Consider the following 14,032-nt stretch of genomic DNA (forward strand, 5'->3'; position numbering starts at 1 on the left):
TCTCCTTTGCGAAACCAAGGGAAAAGCATAACCCATTATGGGATCCACATTGTGTGGGTCCTATACTCAGACAGCACTTTGTTGAACATTCTTATTAATTAACTAGAAGGTCTCACACGGCCCTGCTTCTCTAGGCTAAACTGTTCACCCGGCTGGGCCCTGTCCCCACTATGGCTGGCCTCTAGCCCCCACTCTGGTCAGAGCCCAATGGATGAGGGTGAAAACTGGAAAAACTTGCCACTTTTTGCAAAAAAAATAAACAGGGTAATCTCCTGGGGGTGACTGGAGTGGTGGAGAGGGGCCTGGTGGGGGTGGGGGGAGATGAATGGAGTGGGGGTAACAGACCAGGCTGGGGGGCTGGATAAAGTTGGGATGATCAGATGGGATGATGAGCCAGGCTGGGGGGATGGAGGGAGAAGAGGTGAGGGACCTGACTGTGGGGGTGAATGGTGTAGAGGTGAAGAGGCTTGTTGTGGGGGCTGGACAGAGTGAGGTTCAGGGAGGGAGGTGCTGGATAGAGTGGAGGTGATAGGCCTGGCTGGGATGGGGGTGAGGGGTCTGGTTGTGGTGGCTGGACAGAGTGGGGTTCAGGGGCCTTGGTGGGTGGGGTTGGATGAACTGGGGCTGAGGAGCCTGTCTAGGTTGGGGGGTTGGATGAAGAATGGTGAGGGGCCTGATTGGGGGGGGCAGGCTGGAGTGTGGTGAGAGGTGTGGCTTGGAAGGTGATGGATGGAGTGGGGGTGATGGGCCCAGCTGGGGGGCAGGTCAGATTGGGGGTGACAGGCCTGGCTGGTGGGGCTGGATGGAGTGGGGGACAGGGGTCCAGCTAGTGGGGGCTGGATGAGTGTGATGAGAGGTGTGGCTGGGTGGTGATGGATTGAGTGGAGGGTGATGGGTGGCTGGGGGTGGCTGGATGGAGTGTGGGAGTGGGGCCTGGCTGAGGTGGCTGGCTGGAGTGGGGGACAGGGTCATGGCTGGTGGCGTGATGGATGGAGTCGGGGTGAAGGCTGTGGTTTGTGTAGCTGAGCTGGGGTATATAGCTGGGGGAACCCAGAACGTGGAGATTCTCCCTATGGAGAGGGACTTGGGCACCTGGGGTGGGAGGCATATATGGGGGGGTCAGAACAGGGCTGTTCCCGCTAGATAGAGTGACTGGTGTGGCCAGGGTGTGAGGCATAGACATGGTACCTTAGAATGGGGTAATCCCCACCATGGACAGGGACAGAGATGCCCCCTTTCCCATGCTTTCTCTGTTTAAGATGGTCCCATCTCCCCTTTCACTCAGCTAGACCCAGGCTCTACCCCCTGGCACCCCAATAAACCAACTCCATGGGCTGATCCTGAGTGGGAATAACTCTCACTAGGACTAGGAGACCCCTACCAAGCCCATCAAGGCCCCCTCCGTCTGCACCTCTTCCCTACCACCTCAAGGCAGTAGTGACACCCGCCTGCTCTGTGCAGTGGGTCCTATGTGTAATGAGTGGGTTGGTTCCCAGCCAAGCAGGGGTCCATGTGAATCTGGGTCTCAATAGCTCTGCTCATTGCCAGATCCTGAAGACTCAAGTCCCCTCTCTACTCGTGTCCCGCAGTCCTGACCCACTGCCCCCACCCCACTCCTAGCACTGGGGTCTGTGCTGAGCTCTCTGAGGAGATGAGATATCTTTTGCTTTGAAATGCCTGGCTCCAACTTTTCAAGCAGGAACCAGTGGCAAAACTCAGCTCAGCTCTTTAATTGGCTTTGCCAGTGGCCCAAATCATCAATACCCAGAGTGAGAAATGTTCAGACATCAAAACAAGCTAATTCCGCCAAGGGATTTGCAGTCTGGTCTGTGTGATTTATTAAGTGTCTCTAACTCCCATGAAAGATACCGGGCAGACAATCCTCAGAGATGGACAGCCTCTGTTAATGCCAAGTGTTGACACAGCACAGGCAGTGGGTGTGAGGTCAGTGGTCAGAGGATTGGACTGGGAACCAGGACTCCAGGGTTCTTTTACCAGCTCTCAGAGGGCAGTGGGGTCCTGTGGCTTAGAGTGGAGAGGGATGGGTTGTCAGCACTCCTGGGATCTATCTATCGCTCTGGGCAGGGGGAATGGGAAAGTGGGATCCAGTGGCTTAGAGCAGAGTCTGGGAGTCTGGACTCTTGGGTTAGTGTTTAAGGCGAGAGAGGACCACCAGATCACCTTGTCTGACCTTCTGTAGATCAGGCCATTAGATGTCTTCTCTTTTCTATCCCTTGCTATGTGGGAGTGGAGTGGGCTCTAGTGGGTTAGATCTGGGGTGCTGGGACTCCTGGGTTCTATCCCTGGCTGTGGAAGGCAAATGGGATTGAGTGGGTTAGATCTGGGGATAGGGGGTGTCTGGGACTCCTGGGTTCTATCTCTTGCTGTGAAAGGGGAATGAGGTCCATAAAAAAATAATATACTGCTGCCATGATTTGTGTCCCACCTGTGAGTCTCTCTACATCACCAGGGTTGCTCCTAATTGACAGCAAAGAAAATGAGAGCAGAATTTTTCTCACTGGCTCTAAGTGTGAACACACATTTATCTAGGTAACAATCTTGAAATACAGCTGCACAAAAAGGACAGAGAGGCGAGCCAGCCTGCCTACACACACTCACACATGCACACACACACACACTGAGCAGGGATCTTTTCCTCCAGCAAGGATACATATGCCCCCCCACCTCCACCGCCTAGCTCCTCTTTGTGTTCTGGTTGTATCATCAAATGCATTTTTTTTATACTGGGAGTGACTCCTAGAGATCATGCAAAATGCTGTGTGTGTTCACTCTCCAGGATTGGAGTGAGCAACCCCTAGAAGGAAAAGAACTCATATCCCATTTCCCTCCCCCCTGACCAGCCAGTCCCTGCAGGCTGGGGCCAGAGCAGAACCTCCTACAGCTTCCCCAGCAGGGTCCTTCTCAGAGCATCCTTCATCTCCTTGTTCCTCAGGCTGTAGATCAGTGGGTTGAGCAGGGGGGTCGCCACCGCATAGAAGAGGGTTGCCATCTTCCCGCTGCCCCCTGCGGCTGACGGGCTGATGTAGGTGACCATGCCAGAGCCCCAGAAGAGGCTCACAACGGCCAGGTGCGAGGAGCAGGTGGAGAAAGCCTTGTGCCGCCCGGCCCCTGTGGGCAGCCTGAGCACTGCCCTGACGATCAGACCATAGGAGGTAAGGGTGAAGAAGGCGGCACCAAAGATTATGAGGGAGCTCAGGACATAAGTGGCCAGTTCAGCCTGGGGAGCTGGGGCACAGGAGGAAGCCAGCAATGGGCCCGGATCACAGACAAAATGATCCAGGGTGAGGACACAGAAGGAGAGCTGGGAGATGAGGACGACAGGCACTACGAACCACAGAAAGCCGGTGACCCAGCAGGAGGCTGCCAGCACCCAGCATCTGTGGGGGGACATGAGGACGGGGTAGCGCAGGGGGTGGCAGATGGCCAGGTACCTATCCAAGGCCATGGCTGCAAGGAAGCAGCACTCGGTGGTCCCCATGCAAAAGAAGATGTAGAACTGCACAAAGCAGGCATGGGAGGAGATGGGGACCCCGGGGTTCATCAGGTCAGAGAGCATCCGGGGCATGGTGGTCGTGACATAGCAGATCTCCAGCCAGGAGAAGTTCCCCAGCAGAATGTACATGGGCAGGCGTTGGAGGCGAGGGTCCCGCAGGACGGCCCACACAATGCACAGGTTGCCTGTCAGCGTCCCGATGTAGGTGGAGGAAAAAAGGGCACAAACAAGATTGCGGCTTAGCCGGCCCAGGGAGGGGAAACCCAGCAGGATGAACTTGGTCACCGGGATGGTGCCATTGACTGGATTCATCAGGGGGCCCTGGAGCTGAAAGGAAATGATCAACAGGATTCTAAGGGGCTGCCCAGAGACCTGGAACAGGAGAGGGGTCTAGTGGCTACAACAGTAGGGACTAGCACACACAGCCACAGTCAGTCTCTTTCATACATCTCATATCCCAAACTCCACCTCAGAGCCCTGGCTCACCCCACAACATCCCATCTCCAGCCATGGGCATAGCCTGGTGCTTCAGAAGAAGCAGATTTAAAAACCAACCAAACAAAAACCTCTCAAAATACATGGTGGAAATCCCTTTCTGGCCCTGCCGATGGCCAGCTGAAACCCTGAAGCATGAAGTTTAGGGACATGGAACATTTACTGGAAGTTAGCCCCTGGGCTGCTGAGCCCTGCCTCCCCCCCCCCTCCCGCCCAGTCACAAGCAGCCCAGTCATACAATCACACTCATATATTTGTCCAGCTCACCCTAAAAACTAAGTTGCTCAACTCCACAACTCCTACTGGGAGGCTGTTGCAGAACATCCCCCCTCTGATAGTTAGAAACCTCCTGCTAATTTATAGCCTGCACTTGTGCATGGCTGGGTTAGTGGTTGGAGCAGAGAGGTGCGGGCAGCAGTACAGTGCAGCAGCTAGGGAAGAATCAAAGCAAGAAGGCTGTGTGTGAAAACCCACCTGGCTGTGAGATCTCAGCCTCCTCTCTCCGCCTCTGCTGTGACAGGAGCTGGGCAAGAAGGGGCTGATATCTGCTCTCTGAACCACTGGGTCCCTGGGACTTGGTCTCTGGGGTGTGTAGGAGCGGCCAGGTTTGGATTTGATCTCTGTGTAAGTACCAGGGAGAGCCCCTACAAGCCTTCCATACAGCAGCAATACAAACACCCCACACCAATTTCCCCTCACACATACACACAGTCCCCTCCACTTCCCCTTCCTCACACACAGCCTTCCACAGAGCCCCCCCCCCCCGCAGCCCTCCCTCAACACACACACACAGACCTCCACACACACAACCCCCCACTCCCACAAACAGGCCTTGGGGGTGTCAAGATGAGGCCACATTGAAAGCTCCAGCACCAGCCCCTCGGACACATGATAAATTGAAGCCCCGGCTGGCAGTACTAAGGCAGTGCTCCAACTTCTACCAGGTGCTGGGTTCTCTCACTCTCTGCACCCACTGAGCAGGGTTCATTCCCTCCAGCAGGCAGCAGCAGGCACAGACACCACCCCTCAGTGCGAGGCGAGCCATCTCCTTGCAGCATCCTTTTGTGGCTGTTCCCCTGCCATCCTTCCCCAGAGCTGGCCGCATCTCAGCACCAGGCAAGCCATCTCCATGCAATGTTGCTGTGTCGCTGTTACCGAGCTACCTCACGCCAGAGCTGGCTGCATTTCAGCTGCAGGTGCGCCATCTCCATGTAGTGTCACTCTGCGGCTGTCACCCAGCTGCCCTGACCCCAAGCTGGCTGCATCTCACCTGTGCTGTGTACATGGAGTGGAAGGGTGAAGATACTTTATAAACACAGGGCAAGTGTAGACCTTCCACTGCGGGGGAATGATGTGTTTCTCTTTTGCCAAGACAAGGGAAGAGCAAAACTCTGAGCTCCCCACAGTGTGGGTCTTATACTCAGCCGGTACCTCATTAACTAGAAGGTCGCACACTTCCCTGCTTCTCTAGGCCAAGCTCTTCACCTGGCTGGGCCCTGTCCCCACTCTGGTCAGACCCCGGCCCCCACTCTGGTTGGAATCCAATGGATGAGGGGGAAAACTGGAAAACTTGCCACTTAAAATCAGTTTTTTCCAGTTTTTGCCAAAATAAACAGAGTAATCTCCTGGGGGCTGGCTGGAGTGTGGAGAGAGCCCTGGTGGGGCATGGGGGAGGGAAGGGGGGGTTGGGCCAAGTATTAGCGAGCAGTGTGGCTGGGGCGCTGGAGAGAGTGGGATTGGGGGGCCTAGCTGGGGGTGTGTGGCTTGATGGTTTGCAGCTGGGGGGCCTGGTTTGGCGCCTGGACGGATTGAGTGTGGAAAGTCTGGTTGTGGGAGCTAGACAAAGTGGGGGTGAGGGCCTGGCTCGGGAGGCTGCATGGAGTGGAGGTGAGGGGCCTGGTGATGGGGCTGGAAATAGTGGGGTTCAGAGGCTTTCCTGGGGGGGGGGGGGGGGGGGGGGGGGGTGGGGGGCCTGGCTGGGGGGTATTGGCTAAAGTGGGGGTAAGGGGCTTGGGTGGCAAGGCTGGCTGCAGTGGGAGTAAGGGGGTGACTGGAGGGGCTCGACGGGGTGAGTAAGGGGCCTGGTTGTGAGGGGGCTGGTCAGAGTGGGATTGAGGGGTGTGTCTGGGGGCATTGGATGGAGTGGGGGTGAAGTGCCTGGTTGTGGGGGCTGACAGATTGGGGTTCAGGAGCCTTGCTACGGAGAGGGGGTGCTGGAGGTGAGGGGCCTGGATGGACAGGGGTTGGACAGAGTGGGGGTGGGGGCCCTGGATGGGGGACTTGATGGAGTGGGTGTGAGGGGCATGGCTGGGGGGCTGCACAGATTGGGGGTGAAGGATCTGGGGGGGCTGGACAGAGTGAAGGTGATGGCCCAACTGGGGGCTCTGGATGGAGTATGGAGAGAATGGCCTTGCTGGTGGGGCTAGATGGAGTGGGGGTCTTATTATGGGGGCTGGACATAGTAGGGGTGAGAGGTCTTTTTGTGGGGGCTGGACAGGGTAGGGTTCAGGGGAATTGCTGGGTTGGGCAGGACAGAGTAGGGTTCAGTGGCATTGCTGGGTTGGGCAGGCCAGAGTTGGGCTGGATGAAGTGGGGTGGTGGATGGAGTGGGTGTGAGGTGACTAGCTGGGGGGGCTTGATGAAGTGCAGCTGAGGGATCTGGCAGGGGGACTTGAAGGAGTGGGGCTGAAGGGCCTGGATGGCGGGAGGCTGGATGGAGTGGGAGTCAGGGACGTGGCATAGGGGAAGGTGGGGGCTTGATGACATACAGCGGGGGGGTCAAGCTGAAGGGGTTTGGACAGATTGGGGGTGATGAGAGGCCTAGCTGTGACGGGTGGAGAGAGTGGGGTTCAGGGGCCTTGCTGGGGAGGAGGGCTGCTGGACAGAGGGGAGGTAAGGGGCCTGGCTTGCGCGGAGTGGGGAAGAGATGGACAAATTGGGAGTGAAAGTTCTGGCTGACGGGGGCTTGACAGGTTGCAGGTGAGGGACCTGGGATGGGGCTGTATGGATTGGGGGAAAGGGGCTTGACTGAGGGGACAGGACAGATTGGGGATGAGGTGCTTGGCTGTGGGTGCTGGATGGAGTGGGAGACAGGGCCTTGGCTGGTGGGGCTGTACCGAGTGGAGGTGAGAGGTCCGTATGTGAAGGCTGCATGGAGTGGGGATGAAGGGTGTGTAGCTATGCTGAGGGGTGTAGATGGGGGAGCTCAGAACATTGTGAACTCCCCTATGGAAAGGGACTTGGGCACCTGGGGTGGGGGGCATACATGGGAAACTCACAACGGGGCTGTTCCCCCTACAGAGAGGCACTGGTGTGGCTGGGGAGCAGGGTACTTTAGAATGGGGTGATCCCCATTATTGAGAGAGACAGAGATTCCCCTTTTCCCATGCTCTCTCCTTAAGATGGTCACATCTCCCCTTGCACTGAGTGAGACCCAGGCTCTGCCCCAATATACCAAGCGGAAAGACTGATCCCAGTTGGGAAGAAATCTCACTGGGACTAGGAGACCACTAGCAAGCCCATCAAGGCCCCTCCATCTGCACCTCTTCCCTGCCCTATCACTGCCTGCTCTGTGCAGTGAGTCCCATATGTAATGTGTGGGTTGGTTCCCAGCAGAGCAGGGGTCCATTTGAACCTGATACTCAATAGCTCTGCTCATTGCCAGAGATCAAGAACTGAATGGATCCTGGAGGCTCAGCTCCCCTCTTTGTCTGTGTCCCTCAGTCCTGACCCACATCCCCCACCCCTCTCCTAGCACTGGGATCTGTGCTGAGCTCTCTTAGGCGATGAGACAACTTTTGCTTTGAATTGCCTGGTTCCAACTTTTCAAGCAGGAACCAGCAGCAAACTCAGCTCAGCTCTTTAATTGGCTTCAGATATCAAAACAAGCTAATTCTGTCAAGGGATTTGCAGTCTGGTCTATGTGATTTATTAAGTGGCTCTAACTTCCATGAAAGATACCAGGCAGAGAACTCTCAGAGATGGACAGCCTCTGTTAATGCCAAGAGTTGACACAGCACAGGCAGTGGGTGTGAGTTCAGTGGTCAGAGGACTGGACTGGAAGCCAAGACTCCGGGGTTCTTTTTCCAGCTCTCAAAGGGTGGTTGGGTCTAGTGGGTAAGAGCAATGAGGGAAGGACATAGTCAGTGCTCCTGGGTTGTATCCATAGCTCTGGGAGGGGAGTGGGAAAGTGGGTCCAGTGGGTTAAAGAAGTGTGGTTGGGCGTCTGGGCAAGAGAGTTAGAGTTTAAAGCCAAAAGGGACCAGTACGTCACCTAGTTTCAATGTCTGAAAATCTCAGGCCAGCAACACCACCTAGCAACTGAAACTCAACCAAGGTATTACAAACCTCAGGAGGCTAACTTGTTATGTGCTATGGGCGGAGAATATCAGGGACCAGTCCCTAAAGCCCCCGCAATGACAGGGAAATGATTAAAGGAGACACACCCAGCTAGTCTTGGCAACTGACCACATGCTGCCCCACATACTGCAGAGGAAGGTGGAAAAAACCAAGGTCACTGCCAATTTGAGCTGGGGGGAAATTCCTGCCCCAGCCCACATACGGAGACCAGTTAGACCCTGAGCATCTGAGCAAGAATGGCCAACCAAGCACCTAAGAGAGAGTTTGGCTCTGTGCTACCTCAGAGCTCTGGCCCACCCCACCCAGTGTTCCATCTCTAGCTGTGGCAATCCCAGTGCTTCAGACCAAGAAGACAACAACACAAACAACCCCCAAAAACAGATTGGGGGGGTTATCCCTCAGGTCTGCAAGTGACTAGCTGAAACCCTGAAGGTTTTAGGAACCTCAGACATGAAACAAAAGGGACCTTCAGGGTGACCAACCATTGGGAGGCAGTTCCAGGACCTGACACCTCTGTTAGCTAGAGATCTTCTTTTCATTTCTGTCCTTGGCTATGGGAGAATAATGGAGTCTACTGGGTTAGATTGGGGAAGGGCTGGGACTCCTGGGTTCTATCCCTGGCTGTGGGAAAGGAGTGTGGTCTGTAACATACAAGTATAATGTTGCCATGATTTTGATCCCAGCTGCATAGGTGTCAGTCTCATGACATCATTGGGGTTGCTCCTGATTGACAGCAGAGAAAAGGAGAGCAGAACTTTACTCTCTGGATCTAAGGGTGATAACTCATTTATCCAGGTAACAATTATAAAATACAGCTGCACAAAAAGGGCAAGAGATACGAGCCAGCCTCTCTGCACATGCACTTGGTTAGCTCTCCTACCCCCTGCAAACACACACTAAGCAGGGCTCATTTCCTATAGCAAGGACACATACACCCCCACACCTTCCCCATGTCCCCTTGTGTTCTGGGTGTATCATCAAACAGCCATTTTTTAATATTACAAGTGACCCCTGCAGGTCACATAAAATGCTGTGTGTTCCCCCTGCAGGATTGGACCCAGCACCCCCTGGAAGGGGAAGGCCTCATACCCCATTGACCAATGCCTGACAGGGGCCAGAGCAAAACCCCCTACCGCTCCCCCATCAGCGTCTCCTCAGAGCTTCCTTCATTTCTTTGTTTCTCAGGCTGTAAATCAGCAGGTTGAGCCGCGGGGTTCCCACCATGTAGAAGAGAGCTACCACCTTCCTGCTGCTCCCCGAGGCTGCTGGGTTGACATAGATAAAGCCATAGAATAGGACCATGATCACCAGCTGCAAATGAAGAAGCCCTTGTGATGCTCAGTCCCTGAGGGCAGCACTGCCCTGTCAACTAGCCCATAGGAAGCCAGGATGAAGAGGACGGTGGTGAAGATGATGAGGGCACTCAGGGCATAGAAGGCCTGTTCAGTCGAGGAAGTTGTCATGCAAGAAGCAGCCACCTATGGGGCCAGGTCACACAGACAAAATGATCCAGGGTGTTGGGGCCTGTTATGGGGTATGCATACTCCAAACTAGGCAGGAAAGGGTTAATCTCACACTATTGATGGAGGAAGTCCTGCCCCTCAGACCATGCTGGGCATTCTCCAAGTGCCATGCTAGTATAAAGGAGAACAGCCCAGCTCAGTCTGGGCTGACTGCCAAGGAGGAAGGTTGCTTGGTGGAGGTTCAAGCACGAGATCCAGACCGGAGGCCTGTTGCCCATAGCTGACCAACTGGAGTCAGAGTCCCAGGGCGTACCTGCGCCAAGGAGCCTGGAGACCCTGACGTCATATGGGCTGAAGCTTCAGGAAGCCCAGTAGGAAGTGACCCAGGGATATGGGGTGAGAGGAATCTCCTACTTGTGTAAGGTCAGCATGTTGTGGTTGGATTCTTCGCTGACCCAGTGGCAGACCACTCCGCCACTGTTCACAGGTTCACAGGTCAGAACCCAGTGGAGTTGGATGGACCAGGTCCCCCTACTCCTGCTGCCCCACTTTTGGTGACAGCCCCCACATTTGGCCATTAGGACATGCTGACCTGCATTCAAGGGCAGCTATATTGACTCCAGCCACTAGGCCATGCTGCCCTACATTCAAGGGCCACTTTATTGACTCTGGTCACTAGCCCACATAGCCCTGCACCCAAGTGCAGCTGTATTGATTCTGGCCACTAGGCCATGCTGCCCTGTGCTTGAGGGATGCTATATTGACTCTGGCAGCTAGGTCTCGCTGCTCTTCACTCAAAGACCGCTATATTGACTCTGGTCACTAGGCCACACCACCCTGTGCTCGTGGGCAGCCATAGTGTCTCGTGCCATTAGGCAATGCAGCCCACAACCCAAGGACTGCTGCTTTGATTCTGGCCATTAGGCCACACTTTTGAGAGGTCCAGGACAGTCTGGCAGACTGTAACTGCAGGGTCAGCGCACCCACGATCCACTCTGAAGTGAGACAGGGTGTGCATACACCACCACAGGGCCACAGAAGGAGAGCTGGAAGATGAGGACCATGGGCATCATGAACCACAGGACTCTGGAGAGCCAGCAGGAGACCCTTAAGGCCCAGCAGAGCTGGTGGGACATGAATACAGGGCAGCACAAGGGACAGCAGATGGCCAGGAACCTATCCAAGGCCATGTCCGAGAGGAAGAAGCACTCAGTGGCCCTGTGGAAAGGAAGAAGTAGAACTGCACAAAGCAGGCACGGAAGGAGATAGGGATGGTGTGGGATACCAGGTCAGAGAGCATCTGTGGCATTGTAGTTATGACATAGCAGATCTCCAGCCAGGAGAATTTCCCCAGAAGGATGAATATGGCCAAGCATTGGAGGCAGGGTCCTGCAGGATAGCCCATACAATTCACAGGTTGCCTGCCAGTGTCCCAGCGTAGGTGGAGGAGAGAAGAGCACAGAGGAGAGTGCAGCTCTGCTGGCCTGGGGAGTGGAAACCCAGCAGGATGAACTTGTTCACTGGGTTCTTGTCATTCACCAGATTCATCAGAGGGCCCTGGAGCTGAAAGGAAAACAGGACTCCAATGTTCTACCCAGAGCATTGGGAGTGGAGAGGGGTCTAGTGGTTACAGTCAGGGGAACAGCAGACACACAACCACACACACACACACATTGTCTCTCTCTCATACATAACAGATTTCAAACTCCACTGGGACCCGATACTCAAGCTGGGTTAGTTCTTCCTTTGGAAACTCTCAGTGTTGGATAAAGATGGATGAGGGTGAAAACTGGAAAAACTCTCCAAGGATTGGGTGTGAAGGGCCTCACTACTGGAGTCTGGATGGAGTGAGGTCACTTGAACAGTTTTATGCCAGACTACTTTTTTTGGCTGCTTTCTCCCCCATCCAGCTGCGGCGGGGCAGTACACTGTTGAAAATGACATCACCAATGCAGCATGAAAAGGTCACTCTGGCAAGAGAAGCCCCACACCATTCCCAGAAGTGCTGGAATGTCCAATATTCCAAGAATGTGTACATGGCCACTCTAGTCCCTCACTAAAGGCTCTTAAGCAAACCATGGGATAAGAGGGAAGGTCCTGTCATGGATAAGTACCTGGTTGAAAGATAGGAAACAAAGAATTTGAATGAATGGTCAGTTTTCTCAATGGAGGGAGGTAAATAGTGGATCCAGTGCTATACCACATATTCATACATGATCTGGAAAGGAGGGTGAAAAATTAGTTGGCAAGATTTGCAGACAATACAAAATTACTCAAAATAGTTAAATCCAAATCTGATGGTGGAGAGTTACAAAAGAATCTCACTAAACTGGGTGACTGGGACACAAAATGGTGATTGAAATCCAGTGCTGATAATTGCATAGTAATGCACATTGGAAAACATAATCCCAAATATACAAACAAAATGATGGGATCTAAATTATCTATTACCACTCAAGAAAAAGATCATCATGGATAGCTCTCTGAAAACTTCTGCTCAATGTGCAGCGGCAGTCGAAAAAGCTAATGGAATATTAGGAACCATTAGGAAAGGTATAGATAATAAAACAGAAAATGTCATAATGCCACCATAGAAATCCATGGTGCAGCCACACCTTGAATACTGTGTGCAGTTCTGGTCACATCATCTCAAAATGTGATGTGTTAGAATTGAACAAAGTGAGGAGAATAGCAATGAAATGACTAAGGGGATGGAAAAAGATGAGGACTGTTCTTCTTAGAAAAGAGATGACAAAGGGGGATATGATAAAGGTCTATAAAATCATGAATGGTGTGAGAAAAATGAATAAGGTAGTGCTATTTACCCCTTCTCATAAAACAATAACCAAAGGTCAAACAATTAAATTAAAAGACAGGAGGTTTAAAACAATTGTAAGGAAGTACTTCTTCACACAACTCACAGTCAATCTGTCCAACTCATTGCCAGGCGATGTTTTGAAGGCCAAAAGTATAACCAAGTTCAAAAAAAGAATTATATACGTTCATGGAGGATAGGTCCATCAATGGCTATGAGCCAAGAGGGTCAGGGATGAAACCCCATACCCTAGGTCTCGCTAAACCTACAACTCCCCAAGCTGGGACTCAGCAATAGGGGATGGATCACTCGATAATTGCCCTGTTCCATTCATTCCCTCTGAAGCTTCTGGTACTGGCTACTGTCAGAAGACTGGATACTGGGCTAGATGCACCATTGGCCTAACCCACTATGGCCATTCTTATATTATGTTCTTATGCTCACTCTCCTGGACTCAGACAGCTAACCCAGGTCAGCCCTTTCTTGCACCATTTTACTCAGAAGCTCAGTGTTTAAAGAAGTCACCAAGCATGTTAGAGACCCCTATTTAAACATTCAATCTGCCTCATTCAGAGCAACAACATGAACCCAGGTAACCTATCTCCCACATAACTGTCCTAACCGCTGGGTAATAGGATATACTGAGGTGGGTTTCTTTCCATCCCTCCTGTTGAAGTTGCTCCACTTTTTGTAAAATATGCCAGAAGAAGAGACAGTGCGCACCCCTGCAAGCTAAGCAGAGATTTTGAGGAGTTTAGTATTGGATTTAGGCATCAAAAGTGGCAGTTAGGTTCTTAAACCTCTTTGTGGATCTAATCCTTAGTCTTTTGTAAGATGTTTGACTTAGTGCTACACGACCTTCTAATTAAAAAATTATCACTTTAGAATGTCAATACAGCACATATTAAACAGATTAAGAACCGGTTAATTGATTGATCTAAAAAAATAGAGAGACAAAGTGGGTGAAGTGATATATTTTATTGGACCAACTTCTGTTGGTGAGAGAGACTAGCTTTCAAATCATACAGAGCTTCACACAGACCAGAAGAAGAGTTCTGTGTGACTCAAAAATTTGTCTCTCTCACCAACAGAAGTTGGTCCAATAACAGATATTACCTCACCCACCTTGTTTCTCTAACATCCTGGGACTGATACGGCTGCAACTACACTGCATACTTTTTTAAAAAACTGTCATCAATGAGGACTAATCCTCTAGTGAGATTCTTCAGTTCCAATGACATTCATCATTTTAATCAATGATCTGGAAGTAAATATGTCTGCTGATATAACTTGCAGATGACACAAAGATTGGTGGAATGGTAAATAATGATGACGACAGGGAAATGACACAGAGTGCTCTGGATCGCGTAATAAGTAGGGCCAACT

General features: G+C 52.6%; 1 protein-coding gene and 1 pseudogene across 1 annotated transcript; both read right to left on the reverse strand.

Moving 5' to 3' along the window:
• Nucleotides 1–2,896: 2,896 nt before the first annotated feature.
• On the reverse strand, nt 2,897–3,826 carry LOC117886177 (olfactory receptor 11G2-like). The gene has a single exon (XM_034787835.1). It carries the CDS (start codon nt 3,824–3,826, stop codon nt 2,897–2,899), a length of 930 nt encoding a protein of 309 aa, XP_034643726.1.
• A 5,685-nt stretch (nt 3,827–9,511) lies between these two features.
• LOC117885395 lies at nt 9,512–11,379 on the reverse strand (annotated as a pseudogene).
• Nucleotides 11,380–14,032: the final 2,653 nt, after the last annotated feature.

The sequence above is a fragment of the Trachemys scripta genome, chromosome 12 (assembly GCF_013100865.1).
Source record: "Trachemys scripta elegans isolate TJP31775 chromosome 12, CAS_Tse_1.0, whole genome shotgun sequence".
In the NCBI taxonomy this organism is placed as follows: Eukaryota; Metazoa; Chordata; order Testudines; family Emydidae; genus Trachemys; species Trachemys scripta.